Source organism: Lepisosteus oculatus, chromosome 8, assembly GCF_040954835.1.
Source record: "Lepisosteus oculatus isolate fLepOcu1 chromosome 8, fLepOcu1.hap2, whole genome shotgun sequence".
Lineage (NCBI taxonomy): Eukaryota > Metazoa > Chordata > Actinopteri > Semionotiformes > Lepisosteidae > Lepisosteus > Lepisosteus oculatus.
The window spans coordinates 13,654,106-13,678,718 of NC_090703.1; the positions used below are offsets into that span (position 1 = coordinate 13,654,106).

The following is a 24,613-nucleotide window of genomic DNA, read 5'->3' on the forward strand; positions in this document are numbered from 1 at the left end:
GGAACAACGACCCAAACAAAAATAAGGGATGGTTCTATCATGTGCCAGCATTTTCTCACCCTGGTGTTCCTCATCCTCCTATATGAGGCAGTAACTCCTGGGGCTATGTATAGTTCTTCGCCGCTAGTCTAAAAAAGGGGCCCAGCTAACATTACAAGTTCCAGTCCCTAAATATTAGCCATTTTCCCTAAATACAGACTCCTCCACAAAGGATACCTTACATGGGAAGAGTGAGGTTGGCATGTGTAGCCCTACAGGCTCGACTTCGGACTGAGCCACGGAGACCTGAGCTCCACCTGTGGGCAGCACTCAATCACACTGAACAATCACCTTCCTTTCACCGCGACAGAACACCGCAAAGAAAAAAGGCAAAACAAAAAAAAAATGGTTGTGAAAGACAAAATTAACAGCTGTGCCAAACATTTCAGCTGCAGCTCAATGCTGGATCAGAACTGGTTTTCTTCCACACCGATTAATAACACAATGAAATATGAAAACCCAAGTTGCTCCATAGTCACTTGAAAGACACGGTCTTTGATCCCGAAATTTTTTTCCCTTCCCTTGATTTTCATGTGACTAATGTCTGATCAAGAGATGATCACAATCTTAAACAGTCTTTCCAACAACAGAATATAGGACAGAGCTGTTAGAGGATCAAGTACCTTTTATCATTTAATCCTATAGTGTGGATCCTAAGGTCTGAAATTCTTTAGGAAGAGGCCTTTACAAGACCTGTTGCATTCTTACAGTCCCTCAGTTGTAAAATAAATGGCTGCTCAATGAAAAACATGTAACAGAGATCAGGATCAATGACAACGGAATTCAAACATTACCAATATGTTAATACTAATCTATTAGCAGAAATTTATTTTTCCTGTTAAGGGTAGCTTCAAATCGACACCCATCCATCACAGGGTACACACACAAGCTAAATTCAGTCAGCAGGTAAGTTGAGAGGAAACTGGAGCACCCAGAAAAATCTTGCATGGACACGGGGAACATGCAGATTCAGAAGGCTCCTCATTCAGAACTGAGCCCAGGACCCCAAAAGCGGTAGTGTAGAGCAACATTACTGTGCTACCCAGTATTAATAAATCTTTGTAAATCTTTAAAAGTAATGCTTTTCAGCCCACAGCATTGTGTCCCAGGGACGCAAGACAGATGAACTGTCTGGAAATGGGAAAACAGAAAACAAAGGGTTCAGAGTTCTAAGTGAAGCAGGAGAGATGTGGGCAGGCTGCAGTATAAAGCGTTCATTCTGTTACCAGACTTCCTTTGAGTTGGTACATCTCAGAGGAAGTCCTGAAGATGTCATTCTGGGAAACGATGAAAGAAAGAAAATGCTCTTTGTGGAGTTACAATGAAATGTGTTTTTTCTTTCCTTTCTGAGACAAGGATGGGGGGGGGGGGGGGGGGAATTACAGGATATTTAACTCCCACCCTTTGTAAGATAACTAAAAAAATTAAAGACAAACCGAAGCATGAGCTTGTGCAGTGGAAAGGGTGACAGCTTTCAAGGTGGCATTATTTATAACTTCAGCTGTCTTCTTCAGTGGAATAAAGCCCTTTGCATTCTTTGCTGAAAATATCCATCCCTAACCACAGATATGTTCAAATGCCGAATATTTTTGTAGCTTCTCCTTAGGCACTTACAGCATCGTATTACCAATGGTACTTAAGTAACTGCTTCTGGTGAATTTTCATTTTGCAGCTTGTCTGAACTTTATTTCCGGAATTCTCCTTTAAAACGACACGGTCATGAACTACTGACCGCTCCTTTTCAGAAAGCATGCTGGAAGAGTTGCGCTATCGCGAAACGCAAATCGCAGGCGTTTGTCGGAGAGGAAAGGCCGGAGCGCCAGTTGGTACTCACTGGTGTTGGTCCCGCTGCTGGTGCCGACGGTGTTGATGGTCGAGGGGACGGAGGAGGAGGAGTAGAGCATGAGATGCCCGTTCTCACAGCCCTGCTGGTGGTGCCAGCCCCCGCTGCCACCTCCGCCGCTGCCCAGGCTGGAGTCCCGGGGGCTCTGCCAGCCGTTCAGGCGGTCGTCCGAGCCGTAGCGCTGGTGGTGGGGGTAGAGGTGAGGGTGCTGGTGGTGGGGCGTGGGGGCGCGCTCCAGCGAGTCGCTGCCCCGGGCCGCCGCCCGCTCCTCCAGGTGATTGAGCCACAGAGCCAGGGCGGCCCGGTCCTCCAGGGAGGTGGCGGGGTGGATCAGCGCGTAGGACAGCAGCTGCCGGCTCTCCTCCAGGTGACGGCCGTGCTCGATGGTGTGGGCCAGGATCTTGGGCAGCAGGCGCATGTACTCGCCCTTGGCTTCAGCGTTCCCGGGCTTCAGCAGGGGCAAGTGGGTCAGCACCAGGGAAATGACCCGGTCCTTGGGCTCGCCTTGCCACTGGCTGATCGCGGCTGCAACACCAACAGAAAGAGTCAGTCAAGCAGGAGGAGGTCCCAGAGGTCCTCATTAAAGTCTAGGTGGTCTGGTTGTTAAGTTTCAAGACCCACTGTCGACTGAGGTCTCCAACTCACTATGGGCTAGGTTTAGAGAGTTATAACCTCCTGGTGTTCTGTTCTTCAGAGAAAACAATGATTCTGTCGTGAATGACTTAATTCTGGATAAATAGCTAAAGATTATCATCATAGTATCTCCTCTTAATTGGTTAGGAGAGGAGGAGACCCCCTGTCAGCTCTTCAGTGCTGGCAGTAAACATCACAACTGCTTCTCTGAAATGTTCTCCAACCCTATTAAGCTGAGCTGTGAAACATATTCTTGGCGATGCTAATTATTGAAAAAACTCATGACCTAAGCCTGGTTGCTCAAACTAGATACTCCTTGAATATAAAACCATCAATAAAAGCTTACAGCCACACAAGGCAAAGACGAAAAGGAAGGGACGAGTCATTGTCATATTTCTACTTTAGTTAAAATAGCAGCCTAGCAAAGCAGAAAGTCTATAGATATCCAGGGTCATGTCGTCTATTGTTGCCCATTTGACAGAGATGCATGCCACAGGAACACTCATTCCAGTTAGGTTCTGCAAGGGCTATAGATACAACAGGTCATGGCATCTGAATTGTCTCTGGATGGCCCTCACTAAAATAGAGAATTTGTAATGAACAAGGATTACCATAAACTAAATGTATAAAAGTACACAAAAATCTTTTATTTCCACAGCTGACATAGATCCATTCATCCTAAACCTTGGATATCAGAAATATGTAAGAAATCTCAGAGCAGCCATTATAGGTTAGTGAATGTGTCAGCTTAATTTGTGTGCACCTACAAGTCATTACCATGGTTTAACTTAACTCTTAAATATTCATCTTGGCAGCAGAGCTGCACAGACCTCATCAGGGTACAGAGTGCTGCTTCGTGACAACTGAAAGGGCGAATAGAACAGGCGAGGAGGCAAAGCTAATGGCTCCTTTTGTGCCATGTGGTCTAAGCCAAAGACTCAACCCCATGAGCTTTTCCAGAATCCCAGTTAGTCACTTCATCTCAAAATGAAACCTGCCGCATCACAAAAGTCCCTAGGGCTTGTTCTATTAAGATGCGATTTCAATATCCGCTTCGAACCATGTACTGCAAGTTACAACAAAGATTATCCATCAAGATCTGCTGTAAACTCACCAGCAGGCAGAAGAAATAAAATCCTGTACCTCTTAATTCTGAAACCAACAAAGCTCTTATGCGTAAAAACATTTTCAGGGACCAAAGAGATGCACTGTAGGGGACGTTTGTTGCCAGCAGAAAAACTGTCCTTTTATGTTTAACAAATTATCCTTGAATACCCATTTGGAGATGCTACTTTAAATGAAAGCTTATACATTTTCTGGGGCAACGGGTGACATGCGCTCATTCATGATGGTAATGAACATCACAAGGGACAGATATAATGTTGAGAAAAATGCAACACGAACAATAAAGCCATGTGCAGTAATTACAAGAACAGAGGTGTATTAGTGTATTAGTAAGGCCCTGGGAGTCTGCAGGAATGCACTTTGACTGTTCATAACCACAATCTGTTTTTGTGCGCCATGTCAGCCTGTCATGTAGTTATGTTCATTTGACATTCTAATATGCCACTTAGCTGAATCCCACTAGGCTGGTTACTTACAGGACTAGCTTTTTCGTGATATATTATAGTTTTTACTCTGAGCAGCACATGAGTAATTACATCAAAAGAACAATTCAAAGAAATTAAGTACACAGAAGAACAGGTCCATGTCAGGTTGAACTAATTATCAAATAAAAGATGCGACAGTACCTTTCTCGTGCCGAGATAGGTCAGGGAAAAGTTGTGGCCCTGAGCTGCGTGTCTTTTCTCTTGTAGAAAGAGCAAATGTCACCTAACTTGGACAGATAAGAGCAGGTACTTCTCGCATAATGGTGGTGTACTTCTGTTGGCCTTTTCTGGCACTTCCTTTTAGACTGCATGGTGAAAGTGCTCAGAGTTAGCTGGAACTGAACAGCTCCTGCACCGCCTAGTGGAGAACCTATTGTATTTAAATACTGAGTGCACTAAGTAGACGGAAGAAAGACTGCCATCTGTAATTCCACCATCACAGAGTCATAAGACTCGATTTCCAATTACAACATGATTTGATGATATGATCTTTGATTATATCAGGTGCTTTTTGGTCGTTTTGGGGGGAAAAAAGTGGCTTGTAAATGCAAAGTAAGTTTCTGCAATGTAAGCCTGTTTTGAAGTTTGAATGCCATTTACCAAATAATGTCCCATTTTGTATACAACATGCACGGATGGGAAAGGGTAAAATCCAAGTCCTTCCTGTCATGTGGAAGATATCAAGTTATGGAATACACACACAGCAACAGAAGAGAAGACATGGCAATGTACCGACACCTCCTCAGTCTAAATCAGCACAAACCTAACATTCTGTCTTGTGACAACTAAAAATTAGACAGCCTACCGAATTTAAACTGCATTGTAAAAAGACTGAAATACAAAAATTAAGGAAGGAGAAAAACAAAAGACAAATTCTCCTTGGACAACACAAGACTCCAACCATGTGATATCCATTTCACCACTGCTGCCGTTCTGCTCATGACTGGGTTCTGCTGAATTTAGCTGGTAATCAAGTCCTCATGACCTCCAGTAACACCCTCCTCCTAAAATTAGAGCCATCAATTTGACTTGGCCTCTGTCCTGCCTTCCTCCATGCCCGCCCTCCCTCCCTCTCCAGCTGCTGGCACGGTCCCCCCTCGTTTCTTCCAAACTCCCTGGATCACGGAGTACACTGCTCCAGAGATGCTGCGTCTGCCTGCCGTCTTTTCTCCTTCCTCCGAGCTGCTCACAGTGACCGTGACACACAAACATACTTCCTCTCTGCTCCTCCCTGCTGACCTCCCTCCTCTCCCTAACTCCCTCCCTTCTTCCTTTACCAGCTCTCCTCCCTGGAGCCTGAAAAGAAATGGACAATTCAGACTTGCTCTTCAGTCATTCACTCTTTTCCTTTCCCCTCACCTCCACCACACGCATCACGAGGGAACTAAGAACTAAAGAAATGAAAATCTTCCATCTCTTTGAGCCAGGAGATCACGGTCTCTCTGATCTTCACAACACCTCAAGGCTTCTTTCAAAAACCCCATAAAAACACTCGACAGAAAAGCAATATAAATATTACCAGATTGCATTTCAATAAATCGTGGGTGTCTTACTTTCTTAACAGTCCCTTTTGGCTCTCCCATTCAACTGAAACCTTTTAAATGGTCTAATCCACTCGACTAATTTGTGATCATCATGCAGTTACAGCATGAGCAGAACCTACTACGCAACACAAAAGGAAGCAGGCAAAATGTTACTTAGTTTTCTTAGCCATTTATTCATATAGCTACTCTTAAAACCAAAGATGGAGCCTTCAGTTGTGAGAGGATCCTTGATACAGACCCGCAATAAGTCATGCCTGAAGGCAACAGTTACTGTTAACAGATTGTTTAGGCTGCAAAGCTGTAGACCTAGAAGTTAAGCACAAAGATGGGAGGGAAGAATTGTCATAACTTATAAAGAGTCATAAATGTTATGCAAGTTACAGAATATCCAGGAAAGACTGATGCTGATCACTGCCACCTCAACGTTTCTTTCAATATGAGTCACTCATACTAAGTCACACAACAATGTGAAGTATCAGCTGTGTCACAGGAGGAAAGTGTACTGGGCTGATTTCACCATTTCATTAATCAGGGCTTGCTTTAATATAATTACTGGGCTTTCACAAAACATATAAAACAGTAGTATTTAAACTTTTCCTCAATGTTGCTGTCTGGGATCACACCCTATAGAAAGGTCCCTTGATCTTCTTGCCCACAACCACACAGAGAAATAATGACGACTAAAGTAATTATAAAAAATAACTGTTCTCCATATGTATTACTCTACTAGTTATTTAAAAGTCAGAATTGTATAGGGTATAGAAGGGGGATGTCAGGGAACAGACATATTTGCTTGGAGGTGATCTAGGCTATAGGAAACAAAGACAATTGTAATGAAAATATTACACTAATTAGTCTAGTGGCCAGGTATTGTAGATCCTTGAGATTCTGAAACAATAAATACCAGACAAATGACACAGACAAAACCCATTAACAAGCATTCAAGATATTTCTCTCATAGTTAACACATAGCAAAAAAAAATATTTAGTGCGTAATACACAAGAATAAATGCTGGGAGATAAAGAGACCATAAATGTGCTACCAATGAAATCATGGCAATGTAATGGGAAATATTTAAGTTCATGAGATGTATCCCACTTGCCGTGAAGTGCTAACCTCATGCTACTCAAAAAGCTATGACACACTGGAGAGCTGATGAGGGAGAATGGAAACAGTGAGCCTGCTTTCAGAGCCTCTCGGTACTGAACAATTAGAGAGCCAAGTCTAAGGCAAAGTAGCAGACACAACAGACTGCACTGCGTATACAACAGCCGACTGTGACTCACTACAATTTTGCTCTGCCACAAAGTGATCATTTTTCCATATTTAACAGCACCCCTGTCTGAACTGCTTGCAGTGTTTCAAAGAGGTGAACGCTGGGAATCCATGAATCACTTTAGAAACAACAATTCTCCACTCCTCTTATACAAAGCCCAATACGTAGTAACCTCTGAAAGACATGACACAAACCACTAAGCATGTTGCTTTCACAGAAGCAAATCTTTCTAGCTTTCACTAGTTGGTCTTTCTTTTGCTGAAAATAGGCTGGTGTTTAGAAATATTACCCAAAGAGTAAACATCACTAAAAGCAGAGATGATAAGACAATGTATGCCATCCAGCCACACTCATTTCTCATCTAAAATCTACAATTGCTTGTAACTTTCATAATTATTTAGCCATCTCTTGGTTGACCACAGGGCTGCCCTCGTCTTCCCTGAAATCTTAAGGGATTAATACTCTATAGATCATATTATTCTTTAGCGTAAGATCAATGATCAATCCTCCCTGGTGTGAATCTATGAGATGATTTAAACAGTTTTCAAAAAGGAGGAGTAAAGGAGTATAATGCAAGTTATACAACACCTGATTACACAATGTACACAATGTTCCATATTGTTACTTCTTAAAGGCACAAATATGAAACATAACTCTGCCACATATGCCTATATACGTGTATAGACTTAGCAAAATCTCTGAATGAGGCTTAACCGCTGGGTCAGTGACGCAATGTTACAATCAATTCGTTACACTATGGTAGGCAATGAGAAAAAAAAATGTCCAAATCTTCTGATACGCTGTTACATTATGTTGAGCTCTTTCAGGACTATGCCTTTGAGCTGCATTACATTCAAAATCTTTATCAAGTGAAAAACTGTCACACCATGACATGGGGTACTGCAAACATACTCTGACCTTTCTTATGGTGTTCCTATATTGTACATATTTTGTACTTGTATTATAATTTATATAGACATTCTACAATATGAAGAATAACAAAATAAAAATGATAAATGCCGCATACACATAACTTCAATATTTTATTGAAAAATTGAACAGTCAAGCTGAAGACTTCTAAAGGTAAGATAAGTTACAGTTAATATCAGCACAAAATTAAAGAGGAAGAACTGAAATATGTTTATGCAAAAGTATTCAGGCATTAATTCAATATTTGATAGAAGCACCTCTGACAGGTGAAAAGTACTCCTGCAAGTCTTTTTGGGGTAAGTCTTTAGCAACTTTGCATCACAATCTTTGCTTGAAATTCACTACCTGACTGAGGGACCTTAAAGAGATTGGTGTATTTATTCTGAAATCATCTGAGCCATTATTACTGCAGACAGACAATGAGCCTCGCTATTAGTGGAGAGGTCTCTAAGGTAATTTTGTGCATATTAATTACATTTTGGTTCGCCACAGTAATGAGTTTGAATGTTTATGCAGTCATTGCTTTCCCATTTTTCTTTTACTGTAATTATCCGTTGCTTTTGGGGTTTTTTTTTTACCATGTGGAACAAATTAATATAGCATATATTAACAAAAAATATCTAAGTGTCATGTCCGCAAGCTTTAACGCAACACTGTTGAAAACTGTGCAAGTGTCTGAATACTTTTGTGAGGTACTGTTGACACTGTTAAGCTCTAAAGGATGCTGCATTGGTGGTGATGGAGGGGAGTCCCCATTACCTGTGAAGCGCTTTGAGTGGATTGTCCAGAAAAGCGCTATATAAGTGTAAGCAATTATTATTATTATTAAAGGAGCTACCACTCCTTCCTCCATGAAATCACTTTTCAAAATAAGAAGGTTAATAAGGTAGCTTCTTCTGGTATCCTACAAGCTGAAAAAACACACCAACACATACACAGAAATGCCTGCATGGGAGAGACAAACTACATTTAGCAGACGCATGATTCCTGGTCTAAAATTAGACCTCCCTCATCATATAGTCCCAATAATAGACTTAGCAGGGAGATAACACCCCATTTACAAGGAGTATCAGAGAAGACATTACTACAAGCAGACAGCAAACGCTAGTAGCTTGAGATAGTAAAATAGGGGTGAAAAAAACACAATAACCACCCCTTGACCCAACCTTAAAAAATTCCATTTGTTTTTCCCCCCACTGTCTGTTCTCCCTCTGATAGTTCATGGTTCCATCATCCCAGAGTTTTTATCTTGTCTTTTCCAGCTCGAACAAGATGGAGACTCAAGAGTCACTCTTCTTTAGGTCACTGTGTCCGTGCGGCGGCATTGCATTAAGTGTAAAGTCATCTAGAGCGAGCCTTCGCCAGGATGCACATTTTCAGATAGAAGAATCTGATGCAGACACTTGCTTACATGATAAAACAACAAAACCGTCTCATCATTGAATCACCAAGGCATGCAAAGTGCATTTTCTGACCTAAAACACCATGCTTACCCTGCTTTCTATTGACAGACTGGTTTTGCTGACACAGACCGGCACTAACTCAGGGCCATCGGATCTTAAATGACATCAGAGATCTCAATCTGCTACACACCAGGGTTTGTGACGCCAACAAAGGATCTCGTTGGATCAGGCACTTTGCGAGATACAGAGAGGAAAATCAGGCAGGGGGAAAAAAAAAACGAAAAGGGGGAAGAAAAGGGCCCAGTGGAAATGTGAGGCTGTGAGCTCCCCCACCCATCCCTCCGAATCCCAGCTCCAGCTCAGCATTCTGGAATGTGCTGGCATACCACAAGTCCGGCAGAAGAATGCGCAGTTTCCGACTTACTGCACAGCATCCGAAACGGCACTGGTTAGACACATACTTTCTCTTTTAGATCACCCGGCCCCAACGATAACAAACACTTCCTTAAACGGCCTCCCCATTTCTGACCTGCTTCACCAAGAGAAAAAGAGAGGGGGGCAGCAGGGGGGGGAGAAAGGGTTTCTACAGTACAGGAATAAGCTCCAGACCATCTTTGTATATTTAAGGTGCGCTATTCAAGCCAATACTCAGGAGGGCAGGAATGTGGTAGGAAAGACAGTCCTTTCTGCTTGAGGACAGTGAACTACATCATGGGGTGTGGGGCATATAGGCCGAGAAGCTCAGTGGGATCAGAACCCTAGGACGATACAGCCATTACTGAAGGGAAATAAAAAAAAAAAAAAGAGGATAAATTCACGGAAGTTACAGACAGAGATCGGCATCCCCTACAAACCGGCTAACAGAGAGCCAGGCCTGTGTTGATGTGGTCAGGGTTTGCAGCGAGTCCAACTGTCGTGGCCCAGGGCTAGACTGCAGAGTGAAGTGAGGGCAGGTTCCCAGTGATAATGGATTTCGCTACTAGGCAACAACAAGGGGAAAGGTAAGCAGATGGAGTCCTTCAAATTACTGACCTGGATCCTATGCAGGGGCACCATTGTAGTACTGCAGCCTCAGGGCAGCACTGACAGTCTCCTGAACTGCCAGCTCTACGCTACTTATAACAGTCGAGCTTTGTACTTAAACTAGTTCACAGAATAATCACCAGCTTATTTTTCTTAATAAAGCTCCAGCTCACACATGCACCAACTCCTGCTTCATGAGCAATACATGAGGATCACCAAATCCTACTGGTGACCCCCCCCATGTCACCATCTTCAAGAGACAGATTCTAACCTCATACACATTTTTAAAAAGTGCTTCCTTCCTTAACTTCGATTCCGCACTTGTTTGTCTTGAAGTTACATTTTTATACACAGCCTCCAATTTTATTCAGAGTCTGAAATAGTAGCTTGGGTTAACTATATACCGCACTTCAGTTGTGCAGACAACAAATTGGGAAACACCTGCTGCTGTCTGTAGAGAGTATAGCCAGCATGGCACCAATCCCCCCCAGCAGGAAGTCATCAGCGTGTTTATATTGTTCTTGAGTGGTGTCAGCCTCTCCATTATGACATCCCTGAACTACTGCAGGGAAGTAAGCAGGACTATGACGGCAAAATAAGTGTGGAAAACACTTGACAATCGCACACACAAAAAAAGATGGGTTCACTGAAAAACAAATGTAGTTACATTTTATTTACATGCACAATCACTGACCTTAAAATCCTGAATAACAGTGCGTTCGAAATTGAGTTGAGACCTTACAGTTTAAATAACACATTATAAAATGTGTTATGGGCGACAGGGCCTTCTCCTGCTATGCCCCCAAGCTCTGGAACTCTTTGCCCAAGGATATCCGAGAGTCACCTTCTCTAAACTCCTTCAAATCCAGACTCAAAACCTTCTTCTTCAGAAAAGCCTTTACTTAACTGGTTCCATTCTTCACCCCTCTGCTCTTCTTAGTACCACCTTCCACGGTCTGTAAACGGTCTGTAAAGTGCTTTGAGAAGCCACCTTTAAAGGCACTTAAAAGTTTTTAATATAAAATAAAGTTTATTATTATTATTAAAAGAAAAAAATATAGCAGGCGAAACGGACATTTTGATTGTATTGCTTCTTGAATAAAGCCGTATTCTTTACGTTTTCCTAAGCAGTTGGTAATAATTTTCACACTGTGTCCTTAAACTGTTCGCTTTTGACATGCAATGACTTGGTAATGATTTCAAAGTTTGTGCTAGGACTCAGGAGTATCACTGCTTCAAACAAACCGCAGGACATTTTCAAATATAAAGCCAAGACAGCACGCCAATATGTCAACAAGACATTCGTCACACCAGAGTATGGTCATGAGATGGAAGGAACATCAATGCTCTACTAGTAACATGTTCTTCATTTACCCCAATCTCCATCCTCAAAGAGCTGCCATTCCCTAATCCACAGCACAGGCAATATACAGTACTCCAAACCAGCTAAACAACTGATGCTGCAAAAATACTCTCATGATGTTTACTAGGAAAACAGGGGGAAAATGGATGTTTTTCATTTGAAAATTAACTGTTATATTGCTAAGACACAATACTCCTTTACGAGGAGGAGCACAACAACAAAGCGAATGGACAAACAGTAGGGCTAAGATATCGGAGTGGCGGTGAAAGCAATTTGATTCTACGGTACCTGTTGGAAAGGCAGAAGTTACAACTATGCATATGACTAGATTGTCACAGCCTTAACTATGAGAGGAATGCCAACACTGTCTGAAACCCCAGCCCTCTATTTAAGGAAATGGCTGGGCTGGTTTTACTTGTTGCCTTTCTTTTTGCTGAAGAATAGGACTACTTCTCCTATCTGGATGGGTACTTCAACTCCCTGCCTGCAGAGTGAGGGGGTAACACAAGAACACAGCCCAAAAACGGAGAGGAGCAGATAATGTTCTACTTGACTCTATGTACATTTCATTAAAATGTGTCCTTGCCTTCAAGGCAAAATACGTTCTAGGAAACCCCTATTCAACTACTCTAAGTACTCTTTTTGGGGTACATCTTAAGCAGCCTTAACCCAAGGTCTACTTTGATGCTGGTTAAAACGCAAAATCGCCTAAATTGTAGGTGAATAAAACTGTCAATGAAACAGTGCTCTATTTCGAGACAAAAAACTGTTTGAGTACAGCAGATAAAAGATGCCCTTGTCACGTGTAAATCAATCATGTGTTTTGGTTAATATTAGTCAGATGATTAATATCGAGTTTCCACATTTACTTGAACAGAAATGCAATTTCAGAGGATGGGAGGCATATATAACAAATTTTTATCCCTAGTAATTTTGTACTCGCAGCCACTTCACAAAGTCATTTCAATCCACAAGAACCAAAGGAAAACAACTGTGGTTTTCAAAGTACAACTTCAATACAAACAGCACAGGTTCTATATGAGGGCTGAGGATGATTCAGGTCAGCGTTCACCTTGGCAGGATTCAAACTTATTAAATGTTTGCTTCTGTTCCAAGTGAGCACTAAATAAGCACACAGTTCACTTGAAAAGGTGATCTTAATTAAGGTTCACAAGCTAGCTGATGGCTAATCCTAACTTGCTTTTCATTGTCATATTCTTTACAGCATTAAATACAGCTATGCATTAAGATTAATTTTAAAATTCTTCCTTAATTAAAATAAACTCAAAATGTGTAAATTTTGGCTTTTACAAGACATTACAAAACAGCAATCCGAAGAGAAGGGAAACTGATACAAGGGACTGGGACTGCTAAGAACTTCAGAATTACGCTGCTGTAACGCAACATACATTCAAAGAAGGAAGCATGCCTTATTACTGGTCACATTTGAAAAACCCTCAGTGAAGAATCAACAATTAAAAACAAATTTCCTTATAAACACTTTATTCCCTGTGCCCACTATACTGTACATACTGCTGGTGAATTAGCAGCACAGAGAGGCTGGCAGAAATAGACAGAGGCCTCTGTAACTCCCACTGGACTGAACAGCCCCGGGTAAAAACAAGAAGATTGACAGGAGGTAGTGGACAAAAAATGGAAACACCTGGGTAAATTAGGGACACCAATTCTATTGAAAGCAAGCTTAACATTATAATAACCCTTTATGGCCTGCCAGGACTTGAAGGTACTGCTACAGGAGAAAGCTTATAAACTCTGAATCTGAACTTCCAGCCTGGTAGAACCTTTAACCTTGAGGTGGTCCTACAATATATGAGCTTTTCTTACTTTTTGCACAAAAATAAGACTCCAGCCATAAAGGGTTAATGATCATCATATGTTCTTCTGACTACGGTATGGATCGGTCCAAAATGGAGAATTTGGAAATGCAAAGATGTGTAATTTTCCTTCCCAACGACTGGGCTGCCAGTGTCTTAACAGTGCATTCCACAGTGAAAAGAAACACAAGCAGAAGAAAATCTGATGTGTCATTAAAAAAAATGATGAAAATGATTAAAGGGTCAAATTATTCATTCCCTAAAGATGAGCCAAGGCTGCCGAGTGAAAACTAGAGGCAGATCGGACAATGGAAAGACATGATGTCGTCAATTCCGAAGGGAAACTACATCTGCTGGAAGGCATTCCTGGTCCATTAGAGTTTGGAGTGAGGCCAGGGAGGGGAAAGGAGTTGAATCAAAGTGCTGGAGTGTTGAATCATTCACAAACCCTCCCCAAGACCCTGCTCTGAGACATGACAACGAAGGGAAAAATTCATCCTCAACCACATGACAGCATACAGTGGTTCATTGAAAAAAAATCATAACAGAGACAATGCAGTGAAACTGCTGATCACGCCCTTTTGAACTATTTTGACGTATTCAAGAAGAGACCTCTTTATTTGGACTTGACACTTTTTGAAAACAAGGACAGGAGATTACACGCTATATTTCCTTCTTCCAAACAATCAATTCAACTGCTCCATGAGAAAATGAAACTGTGTTGCCACTCCTAAAGGGTATTACAAATAGTATTTTAGACTCGCCTGAGTTCTTTGGAGAGCAAGGCATTTTTAGAAAATATAGCATGAAAACTGACATTTGGAGTAAAGGACCAAAGAATCTGACAAAACCTCAACTTGTGATGCAAAGATACATGAAAGAAATAAAAAGTAAGGATGTTAAAGCTCCAATTTACATTTCCAACAGCAAACTTTGTTACTTTCTTAGTTGCCTAATTATGTCTTACACATATAGCACCCACATTTTATCCTGATTATTTACTTTCTCAGTGTCCAACATTGTGCATGAACTCTGGCGTAGTTTCGGCTTGGCTCATTACGTAGTATACTTATTCCAGACTGCCACCACAGACAGGCAAGTTTGTTTATCCACATATAATACACTAAACCATCGTGACACTGAAATTCTGCGAGCGCTCGAGGCTCAGGGAATACGGAGAGGCCCGCACCTTAGTTAGAAGGAGTGAGAACAAATCCAACCATCTGTCCAACAGTGCCAGCTTGTTGCTGGGCAGCTGAACAGCTGGGAGTGTGGGATTTCTCCGCACCCCTTCAGGAAACACAGAGGCTTCTGTTCTACCTCTCCCCGCCACCAGGCCCAGACAACCTGTTCACTTCCCATGAGCAACTGCTCGTGACCGACCCGCAGCCCAGCAGCTCTGCCCCTGCTCACACCATGTCTCCGGGTCCACTGTGGGATTCCAGAGGGCTTAGGAAGACAGACTGAAATTCAAACAAACTGAAATAGTTGCCATGCCACCCGCCACATACAAATACAGTATATATATATATGTACATACACACACAAGTCACTGGATGATCAGCCTCTCTGAAGAAAATGAAAGCAAACAGCTGAATAGCTAATAAACCCAAAAGACAGAACCAAAGCATGTGATGCTTCTCTATCACTTGCCATTTTTCATAAAACTATCTCATAAAAAATCTGTTCACCAGAATATAAATATATTGTTTTATATATAGGATATACCAAAATATTGCTGATTAAATCAGACGAGAAGCCAAACTATCCTTTATCTCTGTTCTGACTTACAGTAGTTTCACTTTCTCGATACATGACTTATTTTGTCTTCCAAAGTTACTACTGCAGGTTCTCTACTGCTAAAGTCAGCAACACTTTATTCAAGTAGGTCTAAAAAACTACAAAATAAAAAAACTTCTATTTGGAAGTGTTCTACTTGCATTGTGTTAAACATTTGAAGTGGTTTCGCAAATCGTGTCTTAAAGTGACACGAATGAGAGACAAGCTAAAATCTGAAGAACTTCTCTGCGCAAAGGAGAAGTCCATTTGGATATCAGACTTTCTAGAAAGAGGCAAACAACTGAACAGGTCTTCATAAAAATTATTGTGGCATTTTTAAATATTAAAATTTGGCTGTGATTTTTCCTTCTCCATCAGCCCTGTTATCCAGGTTACCTTCTTATTAAAATATTTTCTGCCTTTCTTAATAAAATATGTATTAATATTGCTCTCATTTTTACAAACCGCAAAACGACAAATACTTAGTACAAATGGTTGAATTCAGCAAATGGAATCCCTCTGAAGGGAAAAAAAAAGGTTTGGCAGTTTTTTTGTCCAAATTCCTCGGGGCTCTGTCTGCATCTTGCAACAAATTCATGAGCCAGAAATAAACTGTTTGCTCATGTGTGGGTGAAATGAAATATTTAGACACCCAAAAAAAGACAAGATCTCTTTCTTCCTAGGCTGGTGAGTAATGTTTTCAGTGATACAAACAGCTGAAAAGCATCTAAAAGCAAATGGCAAAGACACCCGTACCCATGAGCTGAAGGGGTGTACTGAACAGGGCATGTGGCTTTTACAAATGTGCACGCATGTGAACATACAGCCCTCCAGCAGCACAGCAGTTCAGCACTAACTCAGTCTCTGAGGATCTGTGGACAGGAGAGCTTAGGCTGGCCGGGGTCTACAACCCAGGACCACGACAGACAGTCCTACAGGTTTTAAGAGGCAGAACCAGAGAAGAGGTCTAGAAATCATTTGTTTTGCATACCATGGTATAGAAAATGCATTGTAGTGCTGGAATCAGTCCAGAGAAGAGCAGCCAGTTACTTTCTGAGGCCTATGACTGTCCTACACTGATAGGTGATTCAAAGGCACTGGCAAAGTCAACCCAGTGAACTTCTTGAAGCAAAGCACACAAATGGAACCTTCATTTAGTTTCCATTCACACTTCTAAAGTATATAGAAAACTGAGTACAGGAGGCACTTCTTACCCAAAGAGTCGTGTGAGAATGGAAAGTGACCCAGACCCAGCCAAGTTGTTGAAGCGGATACCGTGACCAGATGGAACCTTGGATCAATTAACTACTGGGACAAATGGTGTCCTCTCTATTGTAACCCTTGCCTTCTTTTGCTCCCATGATCGATTCAATTAAGTCACTTATAAACTGGTTGGAATTGAAACGAAAAGAAGCCCGAGATTCACCGGGGCACAAGCTGCAGACTCTTGAAGGATCTCCCACAGAAACCGACTCCGCGTGCCACACACGTAAATGTCTCTTCATTTTAAACAAACATTTAGGATATTTACCATGTTCAGACAAAGTCCTGCAATTAGGAAGGACCATTTCCTATGGATCTTGACAATCTGCATTTCTGAAACTAGGAAAGACCATGTCTTCTAGAAACATTGTTTGTCAACAAGCCTATTCAGCTTTCTAATTGGAAGCAAGGTCTTCAATGTGAAATTAAGGAACTGATCAGGGGTATTCAAGCAGTGAGCTATAAAAAAGTGAAAGGCTCTTCTAAAGGTCTACTAGGTCAGCGGTTCCAAATCCTGATCCTGGCAGACAACTATTCCTTCCAGCCGAGTTCTTAATCACAGGCTAATTGATTTCAAATCTTCTATTTGAGCCTTATTTTCACATTTGCTTTTCAGCACTAAAGGTAAATGGGACTTGTAATTGGGTTCAGCCCTGCGCCACTTTCTGAATTTCAGTGCTTCCCTCGCACAGGTGCATGAGCCGAAATACAGCTGGACCCCTGCGGAAGAAAAAAAATCTCATGGTGGGAGTGTCATTCCCATCAGTTGGCCAACTGGAAACGTATCACACAGCAGCATCTGTCTAGACAGAAATAAGTCCAATTGAGGAGAAATTATATAAAGCTGTGCATGCTGAATTTGAAATAGGGTTTTTAATACCAAGGATGGAGTACAGAGAAGTTTTCACAATGTTTCATACCCAACACACTGTAGCATTTCTTAAACTTCTACAAATACCAATGATGGGACTCTTGTGATTAATGTTGAGCTACAGTATCTAGAACACTGCAAGGCCAAGTCAGCAAAAGAAGTGCCAAGGACTGTGTAATATCAATTACACACGGCTTTTATGACACAAAGGATTGTGCAATCCCTCTAATCAAAGTCAGTTTCTGCTAGTATTCCACAGATTCTGTAACTTGCTGCCTGCAATAATGGAAAATAGCATGACTAAGTGAAAATAGCCGGAATGTTCCTCCAAGATTCTTATTGTTTCCAAGGAAGTCTCCCCCAAAAACAAGGACAGTGGTTTTCAATAAATGCCACAATGCTTGTGCCTCAACAGTTAATAAAGGATGCAGTAGCACCACTGTCACTTTTCTGAATTTTAGTGCACCTCTGTGTACTAAATATGTACATAATTCTGATTCTCGTTACAGTGTGCCTTGGAACATCTTGTAGAAATACCCGTTAGTGAAGAAACCATAATGAGAAACAGAAATAATGCAGACACAAGGCAATTCATTTCAAGGTAAATAAATAGGCTGTTACAACAAAATATCCGGTTTGCACTTCAACAACACCTCCATACATGTGGCAATTATTTTAGGGCTTAAATTTTCAGAGGGTGTTTTTTTCTACAATAATCAAACAAGTCACATTTTACACAAGGCTGCTAAATGCAGTTTTCTGAAAAGACAGTTCTGGAGTGTCTCCGTGTATATTTATTTTTTGTCAAGGGCTAAAGCTACTTAAGAGAGGCCACACTGCCACAAAAACAAGGGCTTGCACAGAACATCACAGCAGACTCAACGTGAGCCAGCTCAGTCATTAGCAGCAAAACTGCAGAATGAAGTCAGTCATTCATAACTACAGTACCTCCCAGTCCAGTCTCCTCCCCACTATGACCTTCAGCATGGAATACAAATTGGTACTACAAATAGTTGAGACAGCTCAGAGTTTGACTTTGTCTAAATTATATTGCTTTTATTTACCAAAATGATTAAAAGTTGGTCTTGTTCTAATGTCAATGTATTTCACTGACCTGAACTTTTTAGCACCACTGGACACCACACCATAAGATATTTCACTGGTCTAAACCATTTTACATTTAGGTATTTACAATTCAGTCTCACAGTACGCCACCATTTGTCAGTGCTGTGAAAAAGCAGTCTAAACAAACTACATTAGATAACAGATCTTAATGAAATGAGTTAAATTGCTTAATAAAAGCATTATTTTTTGTTCTTTCAAACATCTGTGTAGCTTCAATACTGTGTCTAAATGTTTTATCAACCGTTCTGCATCACAAGGCCCAGGTCAAATCAAAGTTTCAACCCACCTATAATCTGCACCGTGTGAACCCACATCAGATTTCCATTTGAAAGAGGTCTGTTCTATCCAAAGGAAATCTACCATTAAACAATGGAATTAAGTAATTAGTGGGAGATGTGTGGGCCGAAATGTGAGTTTGGGTTGAAGTTACACAATACTACACCAACACACAAAACAATTCTGTGCAGGACAAAGGCCAACAATAAGATCATGTTTAGTCTATAAAATGGAAACTATTTCCCTAATAATTTATTTTATGCATTACATATTTGAGTAACATCCAACACAACACAGCTACAATCCACTGACTAAAAACAGTCAAAGAATTTACTTGCTGATGCGAGATGCACAAATGGTATCTTTTCAATGAGGGAATAGCACTACTGTTTATTTTCTGAACTGCACAAGTAGGTCATTCTAGATTCCTTGCATCAGTACTGTACAAATACCATTAATGATTCAGCCAGAGTTTAACTCCTTAACTCTTTAAACTTTCTCTCTTCTGGACATCCCAGGACAATTAATCTTTCTCTGCTAAATATTTTAACACAAATGTTTAGCTTAAAGAAGAGGCAGAGACTTCACTCAAACACTCTGACTCACTCAAACGCTGCTCTCCACACTGTGTCACTCTGGTAGCACTAAAAGCAGGTGATCCATCTCTGCAGGAACAGTTCCATACCTGACAGAGGTGTTAGTTTGCAGTAAGCCATGAACAGGACATTAATGAGAACTGATGACTTTTGTAGTCAAATGATGCAACATTAGCATAACCAATTTTCATTTCAGAGTCTGTTTACCACATAAAAGGGCTAACCACAATCTTTAGGCTTCTAAAGCCCAGGAACTACTGCATCCTTATATTCTTGGCAGTGTCAGAAGACTACTGATAGAGAAGATCGTTAGTTTGTACAAACTGCACAAAACTCAGGGACGGTAAAGAAACTGTCACTGCCTTTTCAGCTCACACGGATCACAGTAAGAATGCAGACATACAATGAATCTTTTAGATCAAATGTTTGTGCTGGCCTATTTGGATAAACTGAGCAGTAGCTCTTTCCATTTTTAATTAAACCAAAGTGTGGTCATCTAACAAAAAGTGTTAACCCATGACAAAATGAGAAAACTATTATACTGTTCCAAAGAGGTGTTTGGACACTAAACCCCAATACATAAGCAGCACATGTACATGCCGATGTCCATGAGAAATGTCTCTCTGCAGTGCTTTGTGCTTTTTGTTCACGGTAACCATTTCTCAATCAGTGTAAGGTTAGATAGGACTGCACCCTCCTGTATAAGCTCCTAACTTGAACTCGAACTTTATTGCCATATGTAACCGGTACTGGTATAATTGAATTCTTACTTACAGAAGTCTCTCGATTGTAAAACAAGTGTAAAAAACAAAACAAAGTGCAAACAGTGCATCAAGACAATGTACAAACAAACAATAGACAATGTGCAAGTAAACATGCAGACAGTTTGAATGTAAACAATACAGACGTGTAAACAATGACTGGAGATGTGCAATAGATAAGAAATCATAAAGAGGTAGATGGTGATGGTGTAGGTGTGGTCCAAGGGGATGGCTAAATGTGTTCGCCAGTATCACTGCTTGTGGATAGAAGCTATTGAAGAATCTAGTGGTAAGTGTCCGTATGCTCTTATATCTCTTGCCTGAGGGCAGTGGGGTGAAGAGCTCATGCTCAGGGTGGTGACTGTCCTCTGTGATGGCCAGAATTCTACCACGGCAGCGGTCCTCATAGAGCTGTTTAATCTCGGTGAGACCACAGCCGATGATCTCCTGGGCCATATTGACCATTCTCTGCAGTGCCTTTCTTTCTCGCGAAAAGGTGTTGCCATACCACACGGTGATCCCGTTGGTGAGGACGCTCTCGATGGTGCAGCGGTAGAAGTTCACCAACATGTATTGGCATTCCCCATCGCTTGAGGCACCTCAATAAATAAAGGCGCTGCTGAGCCTTCTTCATGATAAGAGTCAGTGTTCACAGTCCAGGTTAGATCTTTAGAGATCTACCTTTTACCATCACAGATCAATCACAAAATATGAAACCCTGTGAGAACGTGTGGGCTCTCTCTGACTGATCCCTGCTGATGTTTTCAATTCTGGTAAAACCCTGCTGAGTAAAATATCTGTAGCAAAACATGCCTGTTAAATAAAAAAGAAAAAAACTCAACAGGTTCTGGAAACAAATTAGTACATATTTATTTTCTTTAATTCCCAGCTTAATTACATTTATCTGCAGCACAAAACAGCATTCCAACAAACAGTAATACTGTTCACAGTATTTAGTATTGTAAAAGCATATCCATAGACTGCATGTGGATAGTGTAAAGCACACAGACAGATCTACAGAACAAAAATACCTCTAATTTCAGTGAGAAGACTGTAGACAAGGTGGGTCTGTGAGGAGCAGTAGACTCAGCTGAATGACTCAATGGAAGCTAAACTGAATGGAAACTCATTAAATGAGAAGGCAATGTTTAATTCAGGTGTTAGGCACAGCGTGGCCAAAGACAGATTATACGAACAGGCTCAAAGAGATTTCTTTTCCCATGAAAAGTGAATATACACCACTAAATCCATTCTATGAGAAATAAAAAAAGTCTAGTTTAAAAACCATATGGCCCCATTTAAGACAACTTGTTCAAGACTACCTAGACTCTGGCCTCCTGCAATAATACAGCGTTCAGAACTCTGAATAGACTCATAAAGTCATGTCATGATTTTAATCTATGAAACACTGACAGCTGGAAGAAAAACTGAAGTGCCCAGGATTTTCTGAGGCCTTCATGTTCGGAATCACGGATCGCGAGTGACTGAATGGATCGGGTGCGTTTTCCAGATGCTGCTCTCAGAAGAGAACACTTCACGCACTCCACTGACACGCCCCCTGCCGCAGAGCCACCTGGTCACCCACCAGGTGAGCCAGGCGCCCACCCGGTCCCAGGACAAGCCACAGTGCCTGGGCTGACTGACCCCAGAAGGGGTCTGCCAGTGCTCCACCACTGCCTGGGGAATCCTCGACAGTAGGAAGGCTCAGATTAGCCACTGCTAATTACTGGCTACTCAGATTACTCTTCAGAAACCTTCTATCAAGAGGGCTTCCCAAGCCTGCCATTCTTCATGCAGAGTACAGCCAATGGAAGCACGGAGGTGTAGAAGAGGACAGAAATCCTGATGGAAATCCCATCTTGTGTGCATGCCGAATGGAAGTTTGGAAGTGACTAACAATTTGTTTCTGCGATTAAGGGTCCATAAAGTGAAACAGGCTGGGCTTCTCATCATGGCACCAATAGCTCTTTACTATTTTTAATAAGCCTATCTGGTTACAGCATGCTCTTTCCATGGTCACCGCCCTCTTGTAGTGTAAAACAAACCTCACAGGCCCGTTAGCCTCTCTTGACAGATACAATCTCATTTGGACATTCCTTTCCAAGGCTGTGGCCAATATTAGAGTGGGGTCTTAGCAGATGCACCCCCCCCTCCCTACCCCGAGTGTGGTGGTTCATGAATTGCCCGCAACCCCCGAACTCAAGAGCCCCCTCGGCCCAGAGGAGAAGCCCAAAGCCGGCCCAGCATTGCTACTCACCCGGGTTGTTGGCTTCGCCCTCCAGCACATGGAGCTCGGTGCATTCCGCCAGAGAGTGCTCCAGGCAGAGCTGCAGGAATCGCGCCTGAGTCCTGCTCACGCGCTTCAGCAGCGACAGGAGGGCCACCGTCTGCTCGCATTCATTCCACCCCTTAAACCAGCCGGCCAGCACTCCGACCTGGTCGCGAAACATCATGGTTTAGATGGGACACCAATGAGACTCTGAAACTGCGTGCTCGGCGTCTTGGCTTCACAAATTCCAACTTCGTTCTGCTGTGTTTGTGTATTTCGCGTCCGTGTAATTTCCGAGTTTAGCCTTCCTACGCCGCTTCCAAACCCGCGGTGGCTTTTGCATGAAAGATATTTCTTACAAAAATCTCCAAATGAAGTAGTATTTTCATGTCCTTCTGCTTCTTCTGTCGAACCATTAAAGGATAAGAAGATCTTAGGGCAAAAATGTGTGGCGTTTTTTTTTTTTGCTTAATACCCCTTCGGCCCCCTAATTCTGTGGTGATGAGAAGCTGAACTTTTGTCTCCTTTGCCTGTTGGACCGGCTTTTCCTTATTCACATTTCCCAGGGGGGCAGTTTATATCTGCAAAGAAAATAAAATGATTAGGATATCACAAACTAACAACACACCCTAGTGTTATAAGCTTATAAAAAGTAGACTGGCAGCAAGACTGAAAGATAAATATACTGCACACAAACACGATACTCGAATTAATACGTACACACAGAATCACAATCGGGCACGAAAGACAATCCTTGTAACGTCCAAAAACGCATACTGTACAAACAGTAATCCCTGCTGCACGTTACGAAAGCAAAGGGAATGCGGCATTGTCCCTGTTGCTTCAGCCAGCAAACCGACTCTCTGCAGACTTTGATTAACGTGGGAGGAAAAAATAGACTGGTTATAAAAAGAAACCACGCTACGTTAAAAAAAGAAAAGACACTCAAGTCCACATCGACCCAGCATTAGAAAGCCATGCACTTAACGGGGTTCCACTCCGGCGAACCCCCATTCTGGACAGCGAGAGACCCCCCCCTTGGATGCGGGCCCGAGACGTACTGCACTGAGGCAAAAATAAACTACATACATCCACCCAGTCCTTAAAATACAGTCATCGGGAGTAACCGGCGCATTATTTCTGGGTGGAATCTTCCCCCATCCAAACTGTCTCCCCTTGCCGTGTTATTGTTATTTTAATGGAGGGGCTCCGCCACAACCAACACCCAAAAGTACAATCCGCCCCCCGGTTTCGGCCCCGTTTTGAGTGGCTATTATTTTAAGTATCGGAAAGCTCCGCGTCCTCGTCAAGTCGCTTCCGAGACCATTTTCATTTGTAAAACCCAGTCTCTCTTCCACACAGATTCATGTCAAAACCACAAACGCCCCCAAACGACTGCAAAGGAGTTTCTGTCTTCTCCTCATACACTGATAATCATAATCCCAGAGAAATGGAGGGTTTAGCTCTCAACGTGGAAGTGGTCATATTAATTATACTTCTGCTGATAAGTACAGATACTGCTCCCCACAGTGTGTACACTATTAAAATTATTCTGCAATCATGAAAAAACACACTTAGGCATTCCGTAGTTTTCACTTCAGTGCTGTTCACCAAATTTACACACACATTATATCCCTGTGCCTACGAACAAGCTGACATGTAGCAAGTATTACCAACTTTGCATTATTACACAATTACTAATAGTTATATTTCTAGTGCTCAAAGACGACGACATGAAAAACGGTTGTAGAGCACCAAAAAAAATAAATTTGTTCTGTAGCCCAAGTGTAATTAAAAAAGTTCAAACAATAGAATCTGAGACCTATTATACCGCGAAAAGCGTAGATACAAATTGCTACCAAAAAATCCAGTTTATTTTTTGTTTTACTCACTTAGCTGCACAGCTGCATCGGTGGTGCTGATCATTAAAACGGGGCGCAACAGATTTGGGGAACGGTGCCCCTTCACTCCGGATCTGTGTGTTTTGCCATCTTGACTAACTTTCCTCCCCTCTGCTACTCTAGTTTAACCGGAGGAGAGAGACCTCAGCATTGCTTCCCACATGCTAATAATTAACACGAAGCATTACGTCAGGGGCTTGGCAGCAGTAGGAAGCACAAAAATAGAGAATGGAGTTAGGGACGGATCACATTGCCTATCCTACGGAGAGGAC

At 41.9% G+C, this 24,613-nt stretch overlaps 1 protein-coding gene across 3 annotated transcripts in view; it reads right to left on the minus strand.

Moving 5' to 3' along the window:
- samd4a (sterile alpha motif domain containing 4A) overlaps window positions 1-24,517 on the minus strand; it is a 43,809-nt gene extending 19,292 nt beyond the window's left edge. For 2 of the 3 annotated variants that reach the window (XM_006632415.3, XM_015350805.2), the window contains exons 1-3: window positions 24,333-24,517; window positions 22,429-23,021; window positions 1,874-2,407 (exon numbers count right to left, since the gene is read on the minus strand). In XM_006632415.3, coding sequence (XP_006632478.1) covers window positions 1,874-2,407; window positions 22,429-22,624 — 730 coding nt within the window. In that variant the 5' untranslated portion in view covers window positions 22,625-23,021; window positions 24,333-24,517. Of the gene's footprint in view, window positions 1-1,873; window positions 2,408-22,428; window positions 23,022-23,529; window positions 23,845-24,332 lie in introns of those variants that run through there. The other variant, XM_069193273.1, reaches the window with a different exon arrangement.
- Between the last annotated feature and the right edge of the window lie 96 nt (window positions 24,518-24,613).